We start from the raw sequence: 26,079 nt of genomic DNA, 5'->3' as shown, positions 1-26,079 counted from the left end.
ACCCTGCCCTGTAACTGACCCCTTGGGGAAAAGCCCCCCTACGCAGCTACTGCGCATGCTCTGAGCTGGACAGCTCCAGAGAGGGAAATTTAAAAACGGTTCGAGCTGCGACGGCGGCCAAATTGCGGAACGCGAGGGGCGAGCGCGAGGGAGCCCCCCCTCGGAAACCCCGGCCAGCCCCAGGAGCGCCTGCGGCGGCGGCCCAGCCAGGATCGGCTCCAGGTACCGCCTTGCACGGTCGGCTTTGCTTCCCTCTTCCCGGGCAGTGCCCGGCATTGCATTTCCTGGGAGGGGGTAGACTCGGGGCAGGGGCTGCAGGGGGGCTGCCTCTCTCTGCTCCCCTTTCCTCCTTTCCAAGAATCCTTGATGACTTTGGGGGCGGATCTGAGAGTCTAGTGGGTTTCTGTGTTCGTTTCAGGCTCAGAGTTTGGGAAACTTAAGGGAGATTTCTTTTAAAGGCTCTGTTTGTGTGTAGCGGGGGTGGGGGGCTGAGGGTGGAGTCGTGGTGGTAGTGGTGGGGGGTTGGATTGGTTTTCCAGCAAGGGCATGTGACATTCTGAAGCCATTTCCAGGGTGGGAGCCCTGCGGAGATTATTCCCTTTGCAAGTGGGAATTTGGCTCCCCCAGAGAAACGTCCATGACTCATCAGGCTGTCCTTTTTAATTTTTTCCAAAGTGGTCATAACTGAGCTGTGGCTGACAATACTAGGCTTGGAAGAGAATCAGGTTTTTCTGATTCCTATTTTGCAAGTACACGTTTTCCAGAACTTGACATTTGGCTTCTAGAGACTTCCTTTGCCCTTCCCCCATTAATTTGAAAGAGCCTGGAATTTCATTCCATTCTCTTCATTTGCTTCTAAAACCCTGTGGAATTGCTCTGGAACAGTGACTTGTGACTCCCAGGAATCCTCTAGTACTTTTCAAGTGTTCTGTTGGTTGAGCTCTAGCCTTCTGAATTGTGGGAAAACTATGAGTTTTCCGTCCTGTCCACATCGTTGCTGATGGAAGTTTTGTTTTCTGCTTGTCTTTTCCCTAAGGAGATGATAGAAAGTGACATCTCATCCATGATGTCAGGAATTATTCGAAACTCAGGGCAAAATCACCACCCCTCTCCACAGGAATACAGGTGAGGGCTTCGGCAATAACAAATGACATCTTTTTGAATTGTTTGTTTATGCACTGGCGATGGTTTCTGAAACTGCCCAAGAACTATGGTTACATTCAGTTCTGTGATTCTGCAGGTGAACTAGATCTTGGTCTCAAAGGTGGTGTCTCTCTGAGGGTGTGTGACTTGCGGCTTGGGGGCAGTGGGACCATGGAAAGCCTGCAGTCTTTAGTCCCCTCCTGGGTGAGAGAGAGGCTGGGCATCTGGTTGGGTGTTGAGATGACAATAGAAGTTATGGCTTTTCCTCCAGTGGGCTTAACAGGCCTCCAGGAAATGTCACCCAAGAAAGGAGAAAGGGCTTGTTCAAGGTCATCAGCGAAGGGAGGGAGGGGGAGAAAAAGAAGGAATCCTCAGCCTCTCTCCCCCGTGAGCCACTGAAGGCCCGTCCGGTTCCCAGTGCCCCGCCCCCAAGACAAGCGCCCTGTGTCCCGGGGTGGAGGAGGTGCGGCCCAGATGAGAGAGTGGGGACAGGACAGGGGCTGGCCTGAGAAGAGCAGGCTGTCACCTCAGATCAGCCCTGTTTACCCAGGGGCTGTCTGGCCTCCCGGGGCCGCTGCAACTCACCAGCGGTGCCTTTGGGGAAGACCACAGACCCCAATTAGAGGGCGACTGCTTCCAGAAGGCTGTGGGTCTGGAGACTGCCTTCAGAGACCTGAATGAGGCCATGCATTCAAACAAGGGTTTGCTGAGAGGCTGCTGTGGGTGGGGCTGGAGGCCTAGATGTGTGCCAGGCACACAGCAGTTTATGGGCACCTACTGTATGCCCAGCTTGAGGAGCTGCTCTGATGAGCCCCCATAGTACAGGTGGTAAAACCGAGGCTCAGAAAAGTGGAATGCTTTCCCCAAGATCCGACAACCAAAGAAGACCTCTGGGCTTCCTGTGCTGAAAGGGTTTAAACCCTGGCAGGTAGACTGGGGGCAATACTAGAGTCAGGAGCTTGGCTCTGGGGTCAGAATCCCAGCTTCTCTGGTTGTGTGGACCTCTCTGAGCCTCAGTTTCCCCCTCCATGAAATGGGCACAGAAACGGTACCCACTGCATAGAGTTGTTAGATTAAATGACAATTTCGTCTCTGCCACTTGCCTGCTATATGATCTTGGGGAAATCCTGAAGGGTTCAGCCTTTCCTTTTCATAGGGATTCAGGGATGTTTTCTTATGTTAAACAGCATAAACAGAAGGCAGAATAACAACAACAATAATAATGGCTGACGGTTTCTTAACGCTTTAGTACCTGCCTGCCTGCCCTGTGCCACCTCTGAAACCACTGTTGGGCCCATTTGGCAGATGAGAAAACTGAGGCTTAGCCAGATTAAACCAACAAGACGATTAAACCAACAAGACTTAACAAAATGATGCAGCTACTTACGGGGACCGTGGGGACTCAAACCCTCACTCAGAGGGAACCACGGCCGCCACTCCCATGCCCCACTGGAGGGGAGCACGGGGGGTTGGAACAGAGCAAGTCGCTCCACCACCTCATGGCTGTGTGACCCTGGGCAAGTCACTGCCCGCTCTGTGCCTCAGTTTCTTCACCTGTGATGCTGAGCTGTGAGAGCCCAATTCGCAGGTCCTTGGGAGGAGCCTGTGCATCCACCTCGGAAAGGTGTTCAGCCAGGCCCGCGGACGGTGCTTTCTCATGGAGGGGAGATTTTGTGATTACACTGCGACTCACCCTAGCCCACTCCCATTTCTCCGACCACTCCCATTTTTCTCCCGGGATAATAGCCCAGGAGAAGTTTATGGGCTTCCCAATCCCCCTCCCGCCTCTCCAGGGAGTGACTCTGAGCCTGGTTCCAGCCCCCTTGCAGCCCCCCACCCAGCCGCCCGCCCTTCCATCCCCAGGGGCGGAGTTTGGCCGTTAACTCTCAATGGCTGTGCGTGGGCGGGTGGGGGCTGGGGGCGCAGCAGCTGCCGTGTCCCCCAGGGAGCTGTCCGGAGTCAGGCTGGGCCTAGACAGCAAATTGGCAAACAGCATCCCAGTCCGCCTGGGGCCAAGGGATGCAGGCAGCCGGGACCGCCGGAGCAACGGCTAACAGCTCCTGCTCAGCCTGGCTTAGCTGGTCTCCCCCTTGGCTCAACACTCTTGGAAATCCACTCTCTTCGGGGTAGCAGGAGACCCGGAGAGGTATTAAGCACTTCCTGTGTGCTAACTCCTTATTCTAGAGATCAGATCCAACAACTTCCTTTTACAGATTGGAAAACAGGCCCAGAGAAGCCAGAGGAGGCAGGGTGCTGACCCTTGGAACTTCAGGTTCTCCCGGGACCATGCCGCTCAGTGGGTATCATCACAGAGCCTTATACAGGATGTTGACTCCCCAGACCCTCAGTCCCTCCCCTAAGAAAGGAGGTGACTTTAGACAAAAGTCTTGCCCTCTCTGCACAGTGGTTTTCTCATTGGCGAATCAGTTGTCAGGCACACGGGAGATATTTTATAAATATGTCTTAGGTGGAGAGATGAATGAATAAGTATCACACGAAAAATAGCACATCCAGAGAAACTCAGGGAAGTTGCATGCTCAAGTGATGACAAAATCCTGTCCTGTGGACCAGGGCGAGCAGACACCACCTGCCTTTCCTCTTAAGCCTCCCACTGCATGGAGTGTGGGGGATGGTTTACCCTCATTCCAGAATGGCTCTACTCATCGGTTGTAACCTCCTTGGGTGGGGGGTACTCCAACCAGCAGTGACCATCCAAGCATCTTTACAAACTTTCACCCTTCTGGGTGTTCGGGGGAGGCCAGGGGCTCATCAGGCTACCTGAGGGCAAGGGAAGAGAGGTAACCTTCCTGGGGTGCAGTCCCCCTTCCAGGTCTTGTGTTTCCACCCCCAGAAATATGCATCCAGCACTCACACGCGCACCAAGTCCCAAGCCAAGTTGTAGAAAAGAAAGAGTCTCTTTTCCAAATTCCTAATCAAATCACTGCATGTTATGCTCCCTCTTGGCCCAGTGGGGAATTTCTGAGCTTGCTACAATGGCATTTGATTTTCTTTTTCTTGTAAACGGTTACAGAAGATCTTACAAAAGATGTGTTCGCTAGATAAACAGCTCCATGAAATGCTAATCCCTTTTGTGTAAAGGTTGGATCAGAAACAAGAACAGTTAGTAATGATGTAACAATCTCTTACTAACCACATCTCCAGAAGGCAGGTAAAACCTCCTGGTTACAATCATAGTGGAAAGACGGACGGACAGACAGACGTGCCTCTGCCCCACTCCCCACAGAGACAATATTTTCTGGGCAAACCCCTCCTAGTAACAATGAAAGGCCAGAGGAGAAAACAGAGCAATGTGGTTTGAGTAGCTGCCTCGTGCCCTTTCTTAGACGTTATCTGATCTTATCCTCACAGTTATCCTCTGTGGTGGGAATTCTGATTCCATTTTACAGGTGGGAAAACTGAGACACAGAGACCTGAAGTGACTTGTCTAAGGTCACACAGCTACAAAGGGATTGAGATGGGATTCAAACCTCAAACATCTGTTCCTTCCACTGCACAATTGCTGTATCAACTCTAAGAATCCCCAAGATAGGAAATAAAGGATTAAATGTGGGCTCTGCATTGAGAGAGAGCTGGTGGGATGGCATCACCGACTCAATGAACATGAGTCTGAGCACGCTCCTGGAGCTGGTGATGGACAGGGAGACCTGGCATGCTGCAGTCCATGGGATCGCAAAGAGTCAGACATGACTAAGGGACTGAACTGAACTGAACTGAACTGAACTGGACTGAGAAGGCAGGGGTAGATAAGAGGGTTAAAATAAACCAGTGAGCTCAGGAATTTATGCCAGGGTAGATGCTAGCAACTGTATTCATTCCAGGGGATGGAAGGACTAGGAGATAGTGGGCTGGTCTGGGAGGGCTTCCTGGGGGAGGTGGTGTCTAAGCTGGGATAGAAATTGAGGAATGTCAGATGTGTTGGAGCTGAACTGGGTTGAACTTGGGGGTGATCCCTCTTCCTTTTGCTACTCCAGCAAGTATAGAATAAATGCCCACAGGGTGCCAGGTCATTTGCTGACCACAGCAGAGGGCCTCTTTGTCCTTGCCCTCCTAGAGTGGAAAGACTGGAAACATGTATAAGTGAATATCTCGTGGCAAAATGCTAAATATTCCTCAGACACAACACTGCAAGGACCACCAGGGATGGGGGTGATGAGGGAGGAGGGCCCCTCTCAAAGGAGGGGACTATTAGGCTGTGGCCAGAAGCACAAGAAAGCGCTAGCTGTGAATGAGTGCATGGAACAGCATTCCCAGGAGAGGGAACAGCATGTGCAAAGAGAACATGGAATGTTTGGGGAACCTGAAAGATGAGCAGGTTTGCTAGAGCAAAGGGGTGAGGGGAGGAGATGGCCAAGGGTCAGATCATGGCAAGGAGCTTGACTCTTACTACGCTAATGGATTTTAAGGACAGTGACAGGTTCTGATGTCCCTTTTAAAAGGCTGCTCTGAATGCTGGGTATGAAATCCATCCCTTCCACACACATGCACCTAGCCCTTAAGCCAAACACTGCACTGTGCCCTGCAGTGATCTACCTACCCTGAACCAGGAAGCAAGCCAGGCCCTTCCATCACCTCTGTTCTGTGCAGGAGAAAACTGAGGAGCAAAGGCAGTGAGTCACCTGCACAGGGACCCCCCCATTAGGAGTGGGGCCAGGACTAGGATCCAGGTCTCCTGGGGCTCACCCACCCCAGGCCCCACTCTCCTGGCTCATCTTCCGTCCCTCCAAAGGATCAATGAACATAGCTAATTGATGAAGGATACTGTTCATTAATGTTTTCAGCATGGCCCCCTGGCCAGTGCAGAACAGTAGCCGTGGACTCCAGGGGTATCTCTCTTTGCCCAGGGCTACCACAGGGCCCCCTGACCAGTGGCCCCAGCACCATGGAGGCACCTTGCAGCCTGACTCTTCTGAAAATAACATGAATAGGGTTTGCCCTTCTTGCTTACAACTTGATATAGCTCAGCCAGGCTGGCAAAGTGTCCAAGTGAAGAGGCTCCAGGGTGTGTGGTTTAAATCCCAGCTCCTTTGCTGACATGCTGTGTGGCTGAGAGGTATCTCCTCCTCTCTCCGGGCCTCAGTCATCCCATCTGCAGAATGGGTATTGTAAGCAGCCATTCCACAGGCTGGCAGGAGATGAGGGAGTTATAGACCTGAGTGGACTGGCAGGAAGCTGGGCATGCCAGGGGGCAGACCTCTCCTCCTTTGCATCCCTAGGTCAATTAGAAAGTTCTTTCCTTGGACAGAGGGAGTTTTGTATCCGCCTGCCAGGGCCTGGCAAGTAGGAGTTCAGGAGGTATTTGTGGAATGAATCAGATGCTTCCTGAGTGCCAAATACTCTGCGGTGTCCCTCCCCATGGAGTCTGCTTCACGCTGAGTCCATACCCTGCTATGGAGGTGTATGTCAATCTGAACTGCTAGCACGCCATGCATATTGATGTGTGCTCTGCGGTGTTGCACCTGAACTACATTTAGTCATTACAAACCCCTATGAGATGGGTACAGGTGTTAGCACCCCCATTTTACAGATGAGCAAACTGAGGCTCAGAGAGGCAGATGACTGCAGACAAATCTCACAGCTATTAAGTGACTGGGTGGGGTTCAAAGCCAAGCCTGGTGGACCCCAGGGCCTCCACTCACAACCAACTACACAGAAATGCTACAAAAAGAGAAACACAGGAGCCCTGGGCCCAGGTTTTCTAGGTGCAGTGAGCTCAGAAGTTAGCCTTGCAAAGGGCCCAACCCTTCTGAGAAGCCCAGAGGCTTCAGAGCAAAAACGCATGATAGCACACATGGAACACATGTGAAGTGATGGGCGCAGAGAAAGCACTTGAAAAACGTCAGCCCTGCTATTGCACTGGGGCTTCCTCGGTGGCTCAGCAGTAAAGAATCCACCTGCAACATAGGAGACGCGGGTTCAATCCCTGGGTTGGGAAGATCACCTGGAGAAGGAAATGGCAACCCACTCCGGTATTCTTGCTGGGAAAATCCCATGGACAGAGGAGCCTGGCGGTCACAGTCCATGGGGTCTCAAAGAGTCAGACACGACGGAGCAACTGAACATGCACACATGCACTATTGCACTGACAATAGGTTATTCTGATGCTGATTTTCCCGGGTACCACCTGGCTCCTAACTGGGGTCTGCCCCCTCTCAGACGCTCCAGGCTGTAACCCCCTTGTAATGGATCAGTACCCTTTGGCATTCCACTTGCTGGCAGAGCTGGCCTGCCCACCTCTACAGTCCTCCGGGCCCTGCAAGCTGTGTGTCCCAGTGGCTGCCCCACAGAGATGAGAGAGGCTCAACTCCAACATTCCAAATGGGGAAACTGAGGCCCCAGGAGGGACAGGCGGGAGGTGCGGGGGCAAGTACCTGGGGCCACTGGCAGGAGGCGGCTGAGGCCAGCTCACCGGGCGTGGCCTCACCTTTCCTGTCTCTGAAAGGGAGTGATGGTACCCGCTGGGGTGCATGTGTGTATTTTAATAAGAATAAAATGAGTGGGGCTGAGCTTTGAGAAGAAAGACTGCCCCCTGCATGGGTGGAAAGCTGTGAGGGAACACTTTTATTCAAAAGGGGACTCTGGACTGCTACCTAGGTTGTCTTCTTTGTGACCCCAAAGCTTTCCATTCGCTAATGAGGATCCCCTGCTGGCAACAAATTTCCCCCACTGGGTCTGAGAAGGATGCAGTGCTAGGGGTCCCCTTTGGAGCCCCTGAGCTAATAGTTTAACCTGCTTTTTCGGCAGAAAGCTAGATGCTTCATCTGATCTGATGCTTAGATGAACTCTCGGTGTGTTCTCGAGAGCCCGCTTAGGGTCGGTGCTATTATTATTCTTCCCACTTTACACATAGGGAAACTGAGTCCCGGGGCTGGTGACAGTCATACAGTCAGCAAGCGTTCAGGCCGGCCTGTCTTGGGGTTCACACCTTCTAACCTTGGGGTGCTACTCCACCTTCTTAGAGTCCTAGGGCAAGTGGGACCCTGAGGGAACTATATATGTTTATATATATATATAAAGCCAGTAATGCTTTATAGATGGGGAAACTGGATGTGTGGGAATTACCTGAGCACAGGTGCGTGGGTTAACTGCTGTCATCCCCCAAAAAGTAAAAGTGATTGTCAATCAGTCATGTCCAACTGGAATTCTCCAGGCTTTTCCCTTCTCTGGGGGATCTTCCCAGCCCAGGGATCGAACCCAGGTCTCCTACACTGCAGGCAGATTCTTTACTAGCTGAGCCACAAGGGAAGCCCAAGAATACTGGAGTGGGTGGCCTATTCCTTCTCCAGCGGATCTTCCTGACCCAGGAGTCGAACCAGGGATCTCCTGCATTGCAGGCAGATTCTTTACCAACTGAACTATCAGGGAAGCCACATCCCCTGAAAGCCTGGCTCAATGGCAGCCCTCTGGTGGGGACGCAGGAATGATGGGTGGGTGAGTGTGTGGGAGGGAGACAAGTCTGTAGGAGATGGGGGCGGGGGTGCAGTGCCCTGGAGGCTGGGTCAGAGAGAGAAGGGACTGCAGGAAGATGGTAGAGGTTTACCAAGAGCCTCTCGTGGGCTCTTTGTCTCTGTCAGTATCACCCCACTCTGCAGGGGAGGGAACTGAGGCTCAGAAGGTGTGGAAGCACGTCCGATGTCACCAGACGGGAACAGTGGGGCCAGGACTTCATCACAGGGCCCCTCAGACCCAGGGACAGACAGCACGCCGAGAAGACAGAGACGCTGGGGAGGAGAGGGAGAGAGCTGGAGCAGAGGGGCAGGGGCGAGACAGGACGGGGTGGGGAGTGGAGGGGGCAGAGGAAGGAGCTGGGTCTCTGCAGGTTCATGCTCCTTGTGGCCTTCACTGGAGGTGACCCCAGGTGGGCAGGCATCAGTGACATGGTGACAGGGAGAACGCTCTCCTCCTCACCCAAAGACACAGAGAGACCCCAGGGTGATGGGACTGGGTTTGCCTCTTCCTTTGCATTGCGAACGTCCATCATTTTCCAGCAGACGAGAAACCCATTCAAGAGACTGGCACAGGCTCACACACACACTCACTTGTGGCAATAATCCCAAATCCTTGCAGATGGCAGGACAGTTCACAAGCCACCTCACCTCTACGCTGACATGCCAGTCCTGGGCGCGGTATAAGACACTGCAGCTCTGTTTATCATTTGTGCCCATTTTACAGGTGGGAAAACTGAGGCTGGGGAATTCAGTGCCTTTCCGAGGGCCTGTGGCTCAGAAATCATAGTGGTTCCTGAACCACAAAGTCTTTCTCTTGTCACAACTGCCACGGATCCCATGGTTGAGGCCACTTAACATGAAGTTCTCTAGGACTAAGCAGGAAGTAGGCCCCTGGGGGCACCTCGAATGAGGAAACTCAAGGCACGGGTAAGGGGGAGGTTTTGGGGGCCTTCACATGGCTCTGTGGAGAGGGGCTGTGTGCGTCTGCAGGGGCAGAGGAGGGTGGGAGAGATGGAAACAGGGATGGTCAGGGCCCCAGGCCGGGCAGTGGGGATGGGGCACTCCCACTGAGGCCCCAGAACATCACCTCTGGGTTCCTGTGACCCACGGTGAAGAGGTGCCTGGAGCCAGGCGAGTCACGGGGCAGCAGGACGTGAGCCAGGCTTCAGGGCCGGCAGGCTCCAGCACAGCTCCGGGCATCCACAGCCATCTCAAGAGACTGGCAGGGCCGCGTGCCAGGCACACGGAGGCTGGCATTCTGGCCTGGTTGGGAGGGAGGACCGGACAACCTCTGGGATGCCGGAGATGGCAGGGGGAGCAGGGTCTGGCTGTCCACCCCCAGAATGAGCAGTAAGCCTCCAAGGAGGGAGGGCGGGGGTCAGACCTGTGCAGAAAGTTGAACACACACTGTCTCACTTGATGCCCTCAGCAGCCCAGGGAGAAGCGGTCTGTTCCTCTCCCATTTTCCAGATGAGAAAATGGAGGCTCAGGGACCTCAAGTGACTTGTTCAAGGTCGCACAGACAGGGGGTCATAAGGACTCGAACCCAGATCTGTCCAATCAAAGCCTGAGCTGTGTGAAGCCCCTGCCACACCCCCTCAGGGCTGTCCCCCACCCCCCGCCCCCTAGAGCTCAGGGAGGCACTAATGCACAGCTTCCAGGGCCCCACAGCCCCAGTGTGAGACTCCAGGGACTGGGCTGGGCCTTAGACTCTGCAGTGGAACCAGCTCCTGGGTGACGCTGGTCCACACGGCCCCTGCTGAGAGCCCCGGACTCTGGGTGGGGGCGTCTCTCCCAGAGGACGGGGCTTCTCTGCCTGTGGTGCCGCAGGAACAGCCCAAGATGCAGCAGACAGACCCAGATTCAAGTCCTGGCTGCGATTTTGCTTTCACTGGTCTGGCCTCAGTTTTCCCATCTGTAAAGTGGGGCTACCTGTCCCCTGTCCCTGTCCCGAGGCTGTTGCAAGGGCTCAAGGAGGCAGAGGACGGCTAAACTGCTGGATGTGACCGTCACTGTCACCCAGGTCTCTGGGTCGGTGGCCTGGGGTCAGCCTGTTTGACTGGCCGAGCAGGCATTGAAGTAGCTCCACTGTGTGCTGAGACCTGGGCTAATGGCTGGGGCCAGTCCTCAGTGAGCCGAAGGATCTGGGCAAAGAGATGGCAGGGCAGGACTTACCCACCCAGGCTGCAGAGGGGGTCTCAGCTTGGGGTCTGGGTTGCAAAGACTTCCTGGAGGGGAAGGTGCTCCTGGGCTGGAAGGGGCCCACACAGCGAGCCCGGAGTCCCTGCCCTGCTCCTTTCCTGGAGGATGACGTTGGAGCCAACTGCCTCCTTCCTCTTGGTCTCAGTCTCCGTGTGGGTAAAATGAGGAGAGGGAATTTGCTGTGAAGAAGCCAGAAGATAGCATTTGAAGTGAGCCTCCAGAGGTGGCACAGTTGCGTGGGGTAGAGAGAGCCAAAAGGGCTTTCCTGTCCCAGAGGTGGGACTGCGCTCCGCTGTGGGGGCAGGGCGGCGCCAGGGGCAGGACCGACTCCAGGCCACTGCGGGGCTGGGGGGCGGGGGTGCGCGCACCGCAGTGAGGGCCAGGGAAGCCTGACGGGGCTCTCAAGCAGCAGGAAAAGAAGGAAAGATTGCTCAGAAGAGCACCATTAACTCAGCCTCTACCACCTGGACAGCTGTGATTCTCTGGGGGAAATAAGCTCAGAGCAGCTGCAAGCTTGGGGCCTCAGCTTCTCCACCTGTAAAATGGGCCTGTCAAAGCACACACGCAGCACTCAGTAAATGGAAGCCGCTAGTGGTAGCAGCAACAGGGGCAGGCCTGGGTGACCCCAGAGCCCAAAGCTTTGATGTACTTTCAGTCTCCTGTGGTGGATTAGTCACTAAGTCGTGTCTGACTCTTGCGACCCCATGGACTGTAGCCCGCCAGGCTCCTCTGTCCATGGGATTCTCCAGGCAAGAATACTGGAGTGTAACTGGAGAATAACCCAGTATTTCCTTCTCCAGAGGATCTTCCCGACCTAGGAATCGAACCTGGGTCTCCTGCATTGCAGGCAGATTGAGGGAAGTCCAGAGGACCTGGCTAATGTTATCATTAATGTTGATATTAATGACAGCAAAGTCAGACATGGTTCCAAGTCTTTTCATGCAACAGTACATTTAATCCTGACCATACTTTGTGTGATAGGAACTATTGTTGTCGCTAAGTCATGTCTGGCTCTTTGAGACCCCATGGACTGTAGTCTGCCAGGCTCCTCTGTCCATGGGATTCTTCAGGCAAGAATACTGGAGTGGGTTGCCATTTCCTTCTCCAGGGGATCTTCCCGACCCAGGGAGCGAACCCTCATCTCCTCTACTGGCAGGTGGATTCTTTACCACTGAGCCACCAGGGAAGTCTGATAGGAACTATTATTTAGCCCAACTTGGTAGATCAAAAAAACTGGGGCTCAGAGAGGTTAAGTCAGAGGCCCAAGGGCACACAGGTAAATGAAGTCCAGGATTAGAACCCAGAGTCCAAGCTCTTAAATAACATATCACCTAACAGATTTAACTGCCTCCAGAGATCCTGCCCCTCAGTGATGCCCAGGACCCTGGTGTGTCTACAAGCCCCATGCCACCATTCAGGGGGCTCTGGTGGGGCCCCCACCTTGAGAAACCTGCACCAGAGCTTCACCTCCAATCCTCTTTGGAGCAGGAGGAGGCAAGGACGATGCCAGGAAGAGCCGTAAGGGCACTGGGGAGCCACAGCAGGTTACTGAGCAGGGGTGGGGCTCCCACCACCAGAGGCTGGAAGGTTGGCCAGCCACGGGATGAGGAGGGGACTTGGGTGAGCGGCACATCAAGCCCTCAGCCTCACCCCATGGTCTCCACGGGCCCGAGGGGACAGATGGCATCGCCCAGGCCTGGCCCGTGGCTGTCACTCATCCAGATGAGTTATGAGCGGGTCGAATGGGCAGCAGCCAGTGGGGTGGGGGGGGCTGTAAAAACAATTGCAGGGAGACCCCAGGACAATGGGAGCCACGTGCCATGGGGGCAACAGTCGTTTGTCACACAATGGACCTCCAGGGGACAGCAGCCGGGCCAACTGCTGCCACCGACACGGGCTGGCCGAGTTTTCAAATCGTTTCCAGGCTGTGTTTTCCTACGAGGCAGCCAATCGCCAGGGCGGCTGGGCAGTCACCTGATGCTAGCTTGGTGGGCTGAGGGCCCAGGCCCCGCGACAACCGAGCAGCCGGTGCCATGGCAACGCTAATTGTGGCCCTAAAACACAAGAAGTGAGAGAGATGGAGAGAGAGAGCCGCTTGAGGGGGGCCATGCAGATGGCAGGAGGGGGTGGAGGCTGATGCCCGAGCTGGGCCCACGGTCCCGTGCACGAGAAAACCCCAGGCTGCACCCCTCTCTCTCTCTGGGGTCCCAGGACACCTATTTTTGAAACTTGGAGCTTAAAATTTGGACGGTGGGCCTCGGGTCAACAGACCAGAAAGTGCCTGGCGTGTGGTGGGGCTGGCGTGGGCTCTTGGCCGGTTTGCAGACACAGTACATTATAACACAGACAGGATGGTGCTGTAGGGTCCAGGGCCCTGGAGGTGTGGGGTGAGCACTTGAAGGACACTGGGGAGCTATGGTTACTCCAAATCGGGGGTACTTGGCTGCTATCCTTGATGGGTACTCTTTCTTTGCATAGAAAAAAATGTTTTTGCTCTGGTGTTGGGTGAGTTGTGGGGGGCATGTACCCTAACTGAAAGCTCCAGGGGCTGCTTGGGGTCATGGTGAGGAGTTCAGGCTGGGGTTCCAGCCCTACCACTTCCTGTTCCGGATTGGCCTTGGGTGAGTGACTCAGGGCTAGGAGCCTCAGTTTGCCCATCTATGAGATGGGAATAATAACACCTGCTTCATCAGGTGACTGGGGGTGTTCCCTGGGTTAATACCTCGGAAGGACTTGATACAGTGCCTGGCACATAGTAAGTGCTTAACAAACACTAATGTTTATCATTTTGGGGGTCGGGCCTGAGTAAGATGTGTCTAGTGAATAAATGAAGGGAAGGTTTGAGGATGTGCAATCTGGCTGCTGAAGGGGGCTCCCTAGGGATGGGCGGATTGGAGGATGAAGTGGCCTGGGGGAGGTGAGAAGCTTTTGGGGTGATTGCAGAGGTGGAGGAGCCCCAGGAGCTGGCCTGAGCTCCCCGCCCCTCTCTGCAGGCTCCTGGCCACCACCTGTGATGATGACCTTCCCGGGGACCTGCAGTCTCTGTCGTGGCTCACGGCCGTGGATGTGCCAAGGCTGCAGCAGATGGCGAGTGGCCGTGTGGACCTGGGCGGCCCCAGTGTACCACACGCGCACCCAGGTAGGCACAGGGTGAGGCGGGGTGGTGGCAGGGTGGGGCGGGATGGGGAGACAGGGAAGGGCAACGGCCAGTGCTTCTGTGAACCACGGGGTAGCTGTGGCCAGGTCAGGCTCGCTTGCTCTCTCTCCAGGCCTCAGTTTCTGCCTCTGTAAAATGGGACTCATTCTCCCTTCCCCAGAGGGATGTGGTTCGCTCTTTTGCTCATCATGGTGTGCCAGGCCCTGTGTGAGCTCAGGTTTCACAAAGAATAAAGACGGCCCCTCCCCTCACCCCGGGACATCTAGAACACCTAGAGCAGTCAGCAAATGACCATCTCTGGGAGCCAATGCAGCCCAAGGCCTGTTTTTGTACGGCCCTTGTGTTAAGAATGCTTTTACATTTTTCAAAGGTTATAAAGAAACAAGCAAGACAGATCTTGTGGCTGGCAAAAGCCTAAAATATTTGCTGTCTGACCCTTTACAGAAGTTCAGTTCCTTTACTTCTTTAGAAGTACTTTGGGTTAAGGGTGGAAGGGGAGAGATAAATTTGGAGTTTGGGACTAATATATACACACTACTATATATAAAATAGGTAAACAGCAAGGATCTAGTACACAAAATATAGCACACGAAACTATACTCAATCCTAAAGAAGGGCAATGCCAAAAAGAATGTTCAACAAACCGCACGATTGTACTCGTTTTACACGCTAGCAAGGTAATACTCAAAATCCTTCAAGCTGGGCTTCAACAGTACATGAACCAAGAACTTCCAGATGTACAAGTTGGATTTAGAAAAGGCAGAGGAACCAAAGATCAAATTACCAGCATATGTTGGATCATAGAAAAAGCAAGGGAATTCCAGAAAAACATTTTCTGCTTCATTGACTACACTAAAGCCTTTGATGGTGTGGATCACAACAAACTGGGAAATTCTGAAAGAGTTGGAAATATCAGACCACCTTACCTATCTCCTGAGAAACCTGTATGCAGGTGGAAGCAAAAGTTAGAACTGTACATGGAACAATGGACTCATTCAAAATTGGGAAAGGAATACGTCAAGGCTGTATATTGTCACCCTACTTATTTAACTTACATGCAGAGAACATCTGGGTAAATCCTGGGCTGGATGAAGCACATGCTGGAATCAAGATTGCCAGGAGAAATATCAATAACCTCATGTATGAAGATGACACCTCCCTTATGGCAGAAAGTAAAGAGGAGCTAAAGAGTCTCTTGATGAAAGTGAAAGAGGAGAGTGAAAAAGCTGGCTTAAAACTCAACATTCAAAAAACTAAGATCATGGCATCTGGTCCCATCACTTCCTGGCAAATAGATGGAGAAACAATGGAAACAGTGAGAGACTTTATTTTCTTGGGCTCCAAAATCACTGCAGATGGTGACTGCAGCCATGAAATTAAAAGATGTTTGCTTCTTGGAAGAAAAGCTATGACCAACCTAGACAGTGTATTAAAAAGCAGAGACATCACTTTGCCAACAAAAGTCTGTATCGTCAAAGCTATGGTTTTTCCAGTAGTCATGTACAGATGTAAGAGTTGGACCATAAAGAAGGCTGATTGCCGAAGAATTGATGCTTTCGAAGTGTGGTGCTGGAAAAGACTTTTGAGAGTCCCTTGGACTGCAAGGAGATCCAACCAGTCCATCCTAAAGGAAATCAGTCCTGAATATTCATTGGAAGGACTGATGCTAAAGATGAAGCTCCAATACTTTGGCCACCTGATGGGAAGAGCTGAGTCATTAGAAAAGACCCTGATGCTGGGAAGGATTGAGGGCAGGAGGAGAACGGGATGACAGAAGATGAGATGGTTGGAATGGCATCATCGACGGACATGAATTTGAACAAACTCTAGGAGATAGTGATGGACGGGGAAGCCTGGCATGCTGCAGTCCATGGGGTTGCAAAGTCGGACATGGCTGAGCGACTAAACAACAATAAGGGAAAAGAATCTGGAAAAGATTTTCAGATTATACATAAAAAGTTTATATATATAAAACTAAATCACTTTGCTGTATGCCTGAAACTAACACAGCATTGTAAATTATAGTTCAATTTTTTTTTTGAAGATTTTTTTATGTGAACCATTTTTCAGCCTTTATTGAATTCGTTCCAATATTGCTTCCATTTTATGCTTTGGCTTTTGGGGTTTTGGTGGCCAAAAAGCAAAACCTAAAACGGAAGTAATACTGTGGGATTAGCGCATGGGATCTTAGCTGTCTGACCAGGGATCAAACTCACACCCCATGCATTGGGAGGCAAAGTCTTAACCACTGGATTACCAGGAAAGTCCCAGAAGTTAATATCAGTCTTAAGCCAGAAAAGAACCTTAGAAGAATGTGATTTAATATTAATGTTATTCAAGGTGGTGCTGAATTTACTTCTCCATGGCGTATACTTCAATTTTTTAAAATGGTTACCACAAAAAATTTTCTAAGTACTTTGACTTCTTTAAAGAAAGTATCACAGGGACTTCCCTGGTGGTTCAGTGGCTACAAGACTCTGAGCTCCCAATGCAGGGGGCCTGGGTTCAATCCCTGGTCAGGGAACTAGATCCCATATGCTGCAATTATGAGTTCATAAGCTGCAACTAAAGATCCTGTGTGCCACAATGAAGAAGATCCTGTGTGCTGCAACTCAGACCCAGCATAGCCAAATAAATAAACAAACAAATATTTGTTTAAGGAGTACTGAGCACAGGGCCCAGCACACAGTAGGTACTCAGCAAATGGCAGCCAGTTTGCAGTCATGGCAAGTGGGTTAAATGTTTAGGGACACAGAAAGTGTGTCCTAAGAAGAAAAACAATCACTGCAGTACATTAAAAGGTCCCATAGTTAAAAACGTATCGCCTAGGAGTATTTCTTTCATTGGACAACTTGTTCTTGGCCAAATTTTTTTACGGCTCCAAAATCACTGCAGATGGTGACTGCAGCCATGAAATTAAAAGACACTAACTCCTTGGAAGGAAAGTTATGACCAACCTAGATAGCATATTAAAAAGCAGAGACATTACATTGCCAACAAGGGTCCGTCTAGTCAAGGCTATGGTTTTTCCAGTGGTCATGTATGGATGTGAGAGTTGGACTGTGAAGAAAGCTGAGCACCAAAAAATTGATGCTTTTGAACTATGGTCTTGGAGAAGACTCTTGAGAGTCCCTTGGACTGCAAGGAGATCCAACAAGTCCATCCTAAAGGAGATCAGTCCTGGGTGTTCATTGGAAGGACTGACGCTGAAGCTGAAACTCCAGTACTTTGGCCACCTCATGTGAAGAGTTGACTCATTGGAAAAGACCCTGATGCTGGGAGGGATTGGTGGCAGGAGGAGAAGGGGACGACAGAGGATGAGATGGCTGGATGGCATCACCGACTCGATGGACATGGGTTTGAGTAAACTCCGGGAGTTGGTGATGAACAGGGAGGCCTGGCGTGCTGCGATTCATGGGGTTGCAAAGAGTCGGACATGACTGAGTGACTGAACTGAATTGAAAACATCAGTAGCAGGAGTCAGCACAGTTTTTCTGTAAAGGGCCAGTAAATATTTCAGACCCTTTGAGCCAGATGGTATCTGTTGAAACATTTCAACTTTGTCACTGCTGTGTAAGACCAGCCATACATAATATGTAAATGAATGGCTGTAGCTGTGTTTCAATAAAACTTTATTTACAAAAACATGTCATGGACCAATTTGGTCTGGTGGCCAGCCGTTTCTCGATCCCTGATCTAGAACCCTGAGGGGACAGCTATGTGATCTTGGGCAGATGCCTTTGCTCTGAACTTCTTTCCTCACCTACGATGAAAAGATAATAGAACTGCCTTCATGGGGTGTTGGAGGACTGAATGCAGCAAGTACCTTGCACACAGTAGGCATTCGGTAGATGGGAACTGTGAAGTAAGGAAGCCCCTTCCTTCACTGCATCATGGCACATCTCCTGCGTGCCTGTCACCATGCATGGTGTTTGCAGCACTGAGTTATTTAAAATGTGGTCCCAGCTCTCAGGGCACTAAGGGTCTGGTCAGAGATGGAAGGACAAAGTAGACAGACCAAAGCACAAAGGATGAGCCCAGGTGGCAGCCAGTCTCAGAGGAGAGCTGAAGGCCCCAGGGCAGGATCACCTTGTACATCAGCTTTGCTTGATTGGCAGTGTCTACCTAAAGTCAGGCTGGTGCAGCGAGACTCTGTGATAGATTAGCAATGCCTGTCACAGGTCCAGCACAGGAGAGGCGGGTACATCTGCTTTTCCTGGGCTGATCCTTGGCAGAAGAGAAGGTGGGAACCCGCTCTTTACCACTGTCATCCAGAGATGTGGTTTGCCAAGCACCTACCATGCACCGAGCCCCGGGGTGGGGGACGGCTTCATTCTCCGGAGGTGCCCAAGGGCGGGGCTCTCCCTGTCCACGGCCACCATCCCCCAGCCCAGGCATCTCTGCGCTTCCCTTTCCAGGTACCTTGGCCAGGGCGGCTGACCTGCATGTGGCAGCCGCCCCAGGCCACCTGCTCCAAGGCCCACCTGGCATAGCCCCCCAAGGCGTGCTGGGCCTGAGTCCCCTGACCAGCCACGGCGCCAGTGTAAGTGCCCCCACGTGGGTCGGGGAGCGAGGGGGGTGTCCCACAGGGCCGGGGTCGCCCTCGACCCTCTGTCTCCTTCTCTCCCGGCCCCAGCAAATGAACCAGTTCGCTGTGGGGGGCCAGCCCTCGCCCAGCCTGCAGAGCCCACCGCAGCTGTACCCTTCCGCCTCGCAACCTCAGTTCCCGCTAGCCCCAGGGGTCCAGCAGGTACTGGGGGCTGGGGGGGGGGCCTGGACTCAGAGGCAGACACTCCTGACTTGGGCTGGCTAGGGATTGCTCTGAGCCTCAGTTTACCCACCTGGAACATGGGAAGAACGTTCTTCACCATGTCATGGGGTTGTTCATTTGATTTCCACCCAAAACCCTGTGCTGGGCGGAGACAAGATGGTCTGCCAGGGCTATAAACCCTGCGTCTTTGAGATGGGGGTGCGGCGGGGTGATCGTGAGTGACTGATGCTCTCTCTCACCATCTCTCTCCCTGCCACCCTTCTTCACCCCCCTACCCCCGATGGGAAGTGTGCTCCTGTGGGCCTGTATGGCTCCCCGTTTGGGGCACGGCCTCCCTACCCCCAGCCCCGCATGGCTATGCATTCATCCCAGGAACTGCACCCCAAACACTATCCCAAGCCCATCTATTCCTACAGGTGAGGTCCTGGAGGGCTGGGGTGGTGGGGGACTTGGGGAAGAGACGGGTGAGGGCTGTCTCAAGGGCATCTCAGAGAGCTGGGTGTGGTGGCCTAGGCTTCCCAGGGGGAGGTTTTGGGAGGTGGGGAACCCCCGGGTGGGACCCATTCTTAGGACGGATTGTCATGTGGTCAGTCAGTTCCCAGGGTTGAGAACCCACTCCAGACCCTGAGCCCAGTGCTCCACTCTGTCATTCACAAGCTAGCTGTGTGACCTTGGGGAAGTGGCTTGGCCTCTCTGAGCTTCAGTTCCCTCTGATGTAGAAGGTCATCAAATAAGAGTAATGGGTACTTCACAAGATTTGGGGAAGGCAGTTAAACAGCCCAGTTAATGTCTAAAGGCCCAGTAATGATGAGAAAGGGGTAAAAGGAGGAAACGACAAGGTTTCTCAAATTGTTACCAATAGCTGAGCTCAGGTCAAGGGCAGAGGGTGGGAAAGACATAGAGCCATGAAAAGGTATTTAGAGCTAACATTGTGAGTGTCTAGGGGCTGGTACCAGCGGGGTTAAGCAGGGCCAACTTCCTGGCAGAGGGGACCTTGGGCTGTCAGCTTGAGATGCCTTCACATCTGGCCTGCCCCACATTGTGCCTCCAGCTGTCTGATCGCCATGGCCCTAAAGAACAGCAAGACAGGAAGCCTGCCTGTGAGCGAGATCTATAGCTTCATGAAGGAGCACTTCCCCTACTTCAAGGTGAGGGGCCTCAGCCAGGTTGGGGGTGGCTAGAGGGGCTCTGTCTCTCCCTGGCACTGCTAGAACCTGGGCCAAACTAAGCCACCCTTTTAGTCCCCTAGTCATGTCCAAAGACACCTGCAATGTGCACTCACACAGACATGGGCCAAGAAATCCAGAAAGAGAAGGGAGCATTTGAGCTGGGCCCTTGACGGATGAATAGGAGTTCACCAGGCATCCCAGGGAGCAAAGGCTAGAGGGCCAATCTAGCTATTCAGCTCAGACTCGGTAAAACATAATGATGCAAACACAGAGAAACTGTGTGTAAAATGAAGAGGGTGTGAGGTGCATTACAATGTCTGATTACCTTACAATAAAGTATGAGCACTTAAAAATGATAGGCATTTAATACACTTGACAAATTATCCACATATTAGCATCATCTCACTTGCTTGTCTCCTGAGTAGGAGAAAAAGAGCAGATCTGGAAGCCTTGGGCCCTCCTGTTTGCCACAGTCCTCACTGCTCTGTCTCGTCTTCCCAATCAAGGTTAAGCATTGGACACTGTCCCCCCTACTCCTCTAGGCCCAAGTCTGAGATTGCCCCTAGGGAGCCGGGTTTAGAGAGCGGTCCCTGCAGAGAGGTCTCCCAGGGGCCCATTTCTGCCCCCAGACAGCTCCTGACGGCTGGAAGAACTCTGTGCGGCACAACCTGTCCCTGAACAAGTGCTTTGAGAAGGTGGAGAACAAGATGAGCGGCTCCTCGCGCAAGGGCTGCCTGTGGGCCCTGAACCTGGCCCGCATCGACAAGATGGAGGAGGAGATGCACAAGTGGAAGAGGAAGGACCTGGCTGCCATCCACCGGAGCATGGCCAACCCCGGTGAGGCCCAGGCGCCCCCCCCCACACACACACGCACGCATGTGCACACACACGCGCTTGCCCCCTGCCCATCCTGCAATGAGTATAGAATCTCACTAACAACCCCAGTGTCTCCCACAGACATGCCACACAAAACAACCATGGGAAAGCAAGGCTTCCTTACCTTTCTTACCATATTGGAACAGACTCCCAAAAGTAATAAAACAGTAACACCCAGTGTGGGCTATGATGTGGAGAAATCGGCACTGTCACATACAATTGATGGGAATGTAAAGTGTGAAACTTTCCCAGGGCAAAGTAATATCACGAAACTTTGCAAATTTGGCCCCCAGTTTGGTTCCTTTATTCTACTTCTGGCAGTTTATGCTGAAGAAATCAAAGATTTGAGCAAAAAGTTTATGAACAAAGTTATCCATCATGAAGTGATTTCTGATAGTAAAAAACCGAAAGCAGTCTAGACTTCCTGCAATAGGAGATTAAATAGATATAATATTATACCATGCAAGTATTAGTATTCTAAAAGTATTTCTATCTCTAAAAAGAAATGTTCCCAATATGATAAATGAAGAAGCAGGTTATGAATCAATATACCTAGTGTAGTCACATTCTAAAATACATATGTATCTACACCCATTTGTCAATTAATGTATATCTATATAGATATAAATATATATGTATACACAGAGACTAGAAGAAATATATCAAAATCTTTACTGTGAATGGAGAGACCACTGATAATTTTTATATTCTTCACATTTCTCTATTTTCCAAACTGTCTACCCTGTTCATGAGTTACTTTAGATTTTAAAAAAATCACACCTGCTTTTTTTTTTTTTTTAAGAGATGTGAAGCTGGGGATATACAAGTGACATGTGAATAGATAGAGTGACCTGGGAGGCTAATGCCAGCCAGCCTTCGGAATATTTGGCCTGGCCCTGTGGATAGCATCACGCTTGAGGTTTGGGTGTGAAGGGGGATGGGAGTCTAGCTCAGAGATGAACAGTTCAATAAGTTGAGCAGGACCATAGCAGGACCCAGTAGGCCCTTGGCTGTGAGCTCTGGAGTCTGGTTTGATATCCAGGGCTCATCCTGACACCTATTTGGTGTGAGATCTTGGGTGGGCCATTTCACCTTCTAGATTCTAAGAGTCCTCATTTCTAAAACGTGTGCAACCCTAGTGGTCCAGTCTCAGAACTGCTGCAGTCAATAAAACACAAGCCAACAACTAAAAATAATTTTGAGTAGCTTCCATCTTATTTCTATTGAGGAGCATTGAGGGAGGAGGATCCAGTTTTCAGTCCACAGCAATGCTTCATGTCTCTGGCTAGGGCCCCCTGTATATAATAACTTTTGTCCCGGTCTCGTGAGATTTGTAATCTCTGCCTTACTTCCCTCTTGTAGGCCTGTTATGAGGTTTTAGTGAAGTCCTAGAGTTATAGGATTATTCTCTAAAGCACTGTCCCCAAGAGGGGAGCCAGTGTTATCTGAGACCCGTCTCATTGTTCCAAGTCCCTATGTCATTTGTGATTTCATTCCATTTCCACGACCCCATGTAGAGCGTGTGAGGCCGTCTCATAGATGAAGAGACTGACGTTCCGAGAGTCCAAGAGGCTTGCTAAAATCACACAGCTGATAACACTGGGTTTGAATCCAGGCCTGGGCTGGGGGCCCAGGAGCTATAGGGTGGCTTCTGATGAATGACTTCTCCCACTTGCCTGCAGAGGAGCTGGACAAGCTGATCTCGGACCGGCCGGAAAGCTGCCGACGCCCTGGCAAGCTGGGGGAGCCTGAGGCCCACGGCTGCCTGGCCGTCTCCCAGCTCCCACCCCAGCCGCTGATGACCCTGTCCCTGCAGTCAGTCCCCCTGCACCACCAGGCTCAGCCCCAGGCACATCTGGCCCCAGACTCTCCGGCCCCGGCCCAGACCCCACCTCTGCACGCCCTGCCGGACCTGAGCCCCAGCCCCCTCCCCCACCCCGCCGTGGGAAGGGCGCCTGTGGACTTCGTCAACATCAGCCCCGACCTGAACACCGAGGTGGATGCCCTGGACCCCAGCATCATGGACTTCGCTCTGCAGGGTGAGGCCGGAGGGAGGGGGTGAGGGGAACGGAAGGGAGGGAGGCGGCCAGAAAGACTGGGGGAAAGGAGAGCCGTCGGCATTTACCCCACAGCTCATTCCTTCAACAAACACCCCCGAGTACCTAATCATAGGGAATCACAGCAGGTGTTTAGTTAGCACCTACAGTATACCAGGCCTTGTGCCAAGCACTTCGGAGGCATCATCCCATCTCAGCGGGCAACAGTCCTGGAGGCCACTGCCATTTCACACTCCCGTTCTGCTGCTGAGAAAACTTAGACCAAGAGAAATGAAGTCCCATTTCTTCATTCGGACTTCATTTGGCCTGAGGCCGCCCGGCTATATGTGGCAGAACTGGTATTTCAACCCAGCCCTCTCTGACCCCACATTTTCAATCAGAAACTGCGTCAACTTGCATGTGCCAGCCTCATGCCAGGTCACGCTCTGACCCACATGGTCACCCTCAGTACACAGGGAATGAATGAATGAACAAGGGAAGTTCAGATTCAATGAGGCCTCGTAAACCACCAATGCACTGGCGCACCTGCTATGAGCCCGCCAAGGGCCGAGAAATCCCCTGCCCTCCAAGGAGTTGCATGTCTAGTGAGGGAGCGGGACAAGTTAGCAGGTGAGTTAGTTAGCAAATTACTAACTAGGTCAGTTATAGCTGTGAAATGGGTATGTTTGAACTGCCCAGCCTCTCCCCCGGATTACAGTGCAGCTAAAAGGAAATCATGCTTTTGTCCCCTGACTTTGACCACGATGGTGCCACTTAATGCAGGCCGAGTGCTTCCCACGCACCCCTAGTTTAAGCCTCGCAGTCCTAGGAGGTGGGTTCTCTGATCAGCTCACTTCCATCCAAGGAGCCCGAGGTTCTGAGATAGTGGTGATGTTCCCAAGGACGTGGGGGTGGGGAGGGGAGGACCGGGGCTGGACGCTGGCTCCTCCCTACTGTCCTGTGATGCCGTGAGTTTAAGCCCCATGCGTGGTCTTTGCTGCATCCCTAGGATGGGATTCGAACTCCTGTCCATTTGACATGAACGCTCTTGTCTTTGGAAGGGAACCTCTGGGAGGAGATCAAGGATGAAGGCTTCAGCCTGGACACACTGGGGGCCTTCGGAGACTCCCCGCTGGGCTGTGAGCTAGGGGCCTCAGGCCTGACCCCCGTCTCTGGTGGCAGCGACCAGTCCTTCCCAGACCTTCAGGTGACCGGTCTCTACGCGGCCTACTCGACCCCTGACAGTGTGGCCACGTCAGCCACCACCTCCTCCTCTCAGTACCTGGGCGCTGCGGGGAACAAGCCGATAGCCCTTCTTTGAGCTGAACGCCTCGCCTGCCCCAGAAGGTGGGCCCTGGAAGGATGCTCATGGGGCCAGGTGCTCCCGGAAGGGCCCCCTTCCCTCCCACGGGCCTCTGAACCGTGGCTGCTGGCTGACCTTGCCTGACCTCCAGGGGAAGTTTCTGGGCCCTCCTCAAGTCAGCAGGACAGGAGAGAGTGGACAAGGCCCCTGTGATGCTCCTCCGAGGCTCGAGATGCGAGGCCTGGCCAAGCTGAGAACAAGGTCTCTCCAGTCTGCCTCCTCAGTGGTTCCTGAACGACCTGCAGCCCACTTTGGGACCAGTGCTCCACAGAAACACCCCGGTGGGAAGGCCTTTAATTTATTCTCCTGGGATGAAACACTTGCCTCAGCCTCCAGCAGACAGGCCCCGAGGCCGGGGTGGGCTGGCAGACTGTCCAGCCTTCGTGGACCAGAGCAGGTTGAACGCTGAACCAGGCACCTGCCCCACTGGCCTGCAGGCCCCCTTCCCTCGTAGTCTGTTAGGGTTTCATAGGCAGATTCCTGAGCCACACCACGCACTGTGACCCTACGTACCTTTATTTATATTTATTGGAGCCCATCCACGCCACCTCCTCAAACCCTGCCTGTGGCCCCTGGAATGAGATTCCCTGGCCCCTCACTGCACCCCTCAATTATCCATACATCACATCTCCAACTGACCCTTAAGCCCTCTGCAATCTTGGGCTGCTTTTTTAGAACAAGAAAGCACTTTTGATACAGTGAAACATCCTTTTTAAAATTAGAGATTGGATATTGTCCTCATGCTTAGTCATGATTCAAACCTCTTGAAATGTGCACCTAAGAAGGGAGACTCCTTGTTTGGATTTTGGGGGCTTTTAAGTCAGAATGGGATGGGAGGAATGGGAAGGGGTTTTTTGTACTGGAAATGAAGACACCCCTGATGAAAAGAACGTTAATTGTGAACCAGGTAACGCCTGATCCACGTGGCTAGTGGGGCTGTAGAAGCTGCAATGCAGAGTATTTATTGGCACTTGTTGGCCTGTCTCATTGCCCCATGACCTTCTTTATGTCTTTTTTCCCTCTCTTGTTGCCAGTGACTGACTTTCCAAGTGGCAGTTTCTACAGATAGTTGGCTTAGAGGGGAGCCAGGTGAGTGGCTGGGAAAAAAGTTGGTAACCAGGGATCATCCATCTAAGCTGAGATGAGAAACCATGGCAACTGCTTAAACCACTGTCCTCTCTGGCCCTACCGGATGTTCGGTTCCTCCATCTGGGAGTTCCCAAACCCTAGAGCCAGAATTTTCTGAGTAATCCACAGGTCTGCCAGCCACCTGGCAGGCTTGGTGTTCAGGCCTGTCTTGAAGGACCATCTCTAACTTCTTCCAAATTCTGGAACTTTCTGCCAAGCATCACCATCATTACTCAGAGCCCAGTGCTACCTGTCAGAACAGCACTCCTGCTTTCTGTGACATGACACCCCCTCCCATAAGATGTTTGAGTCATTGTTAATGAAGACTGTGTTTGGGCGACCCCAGGACTGTGTATCGTAGTGTTGGAGACCCATCTTCTGTCAATAAAGGCTGAACGCAGCTCTGTGGCTCAGGGGGGTGGGGGGGAGGGCTGAACAGGGGAGGGAGGGGCAGAGGGCAAGAGCGCCTCCAGCCCCTCACAGTGGAGACCCACTTACAGATGGGAAAACTGAGGCCCAGAGACTAAACACTGGACCCAGGTCCTCTGATGCCAGGTTCCCCTCGTGCCAGACACTGGGAGGACTTGGTCATTATCGGTAAAATTAGTCCGGCCGCCAGTCCCCACCCCACAGTGCCCGGGCTCTGGACAAGCACTCGCCCAGGCAGGGATGTGAACCCTGCCTACTGCTCAGAAGGCGGGGCTCAGAGAGGGTGGGCCGACTCGGGGCCTAGTGAGGAGGCAGGACTGAGCCCACATGTGCCAGGCC

General features: G+C 52.6%; 1 protein-coding gene across 1 annotated transcript; it reads left to right on the top strand.

The window, feature by feature from the left end:
* The first annotated feature begins 155 nt into the window (after positions 1-155).
* FOXN4 (forkhead box N4) lies at positions 156-25,858 on the top strand. The gene is made up of 10 exons (XM_043437589.1): positions 156-222; positions 1,037-1,125; positions 13,805-13,950; positions 18,387-18,511; positions 18,605-18,718; positions 19,028-19,155; positions 19,791-19,887; positions 20,538-20,745; positions 22,467-22,823; positions 23,882-25,858. The coding sequence occupies exons 2-10, from the start codon at positions 1,040-1,042 to the stop codon at positions 24,139-24,141; spliced, it is 1,521 nt and encodes a 506-aa protein (XP_043293524.1). The 5' UTR covers positions 156-222; positions 1,037-1,039; the 3' UTR covers positions 24,142-25,858.
* Positions 25,859-26,079: the final 221 nt, after the last annotated feature.

This window comes from Cervus canadensis, chromosome 1 (genome assembly GCF_019320065.1).
Source record: "Cervus canadensis isolate Bull #8, Minnesota chromosome 1, ASM1932006v1, whole genome shotgun sequence".
NCBI lineage: Eukaryota > Metazoa > Chordata > Mammalia > Artiodactyla > Cervidae > Cervus > Cervus canadensis.
The sequence above is the reverse complement of the archived record's forward strand: the minus strand, read 5'-3'. Positions and strand labels throughout refer to the sequence as shown.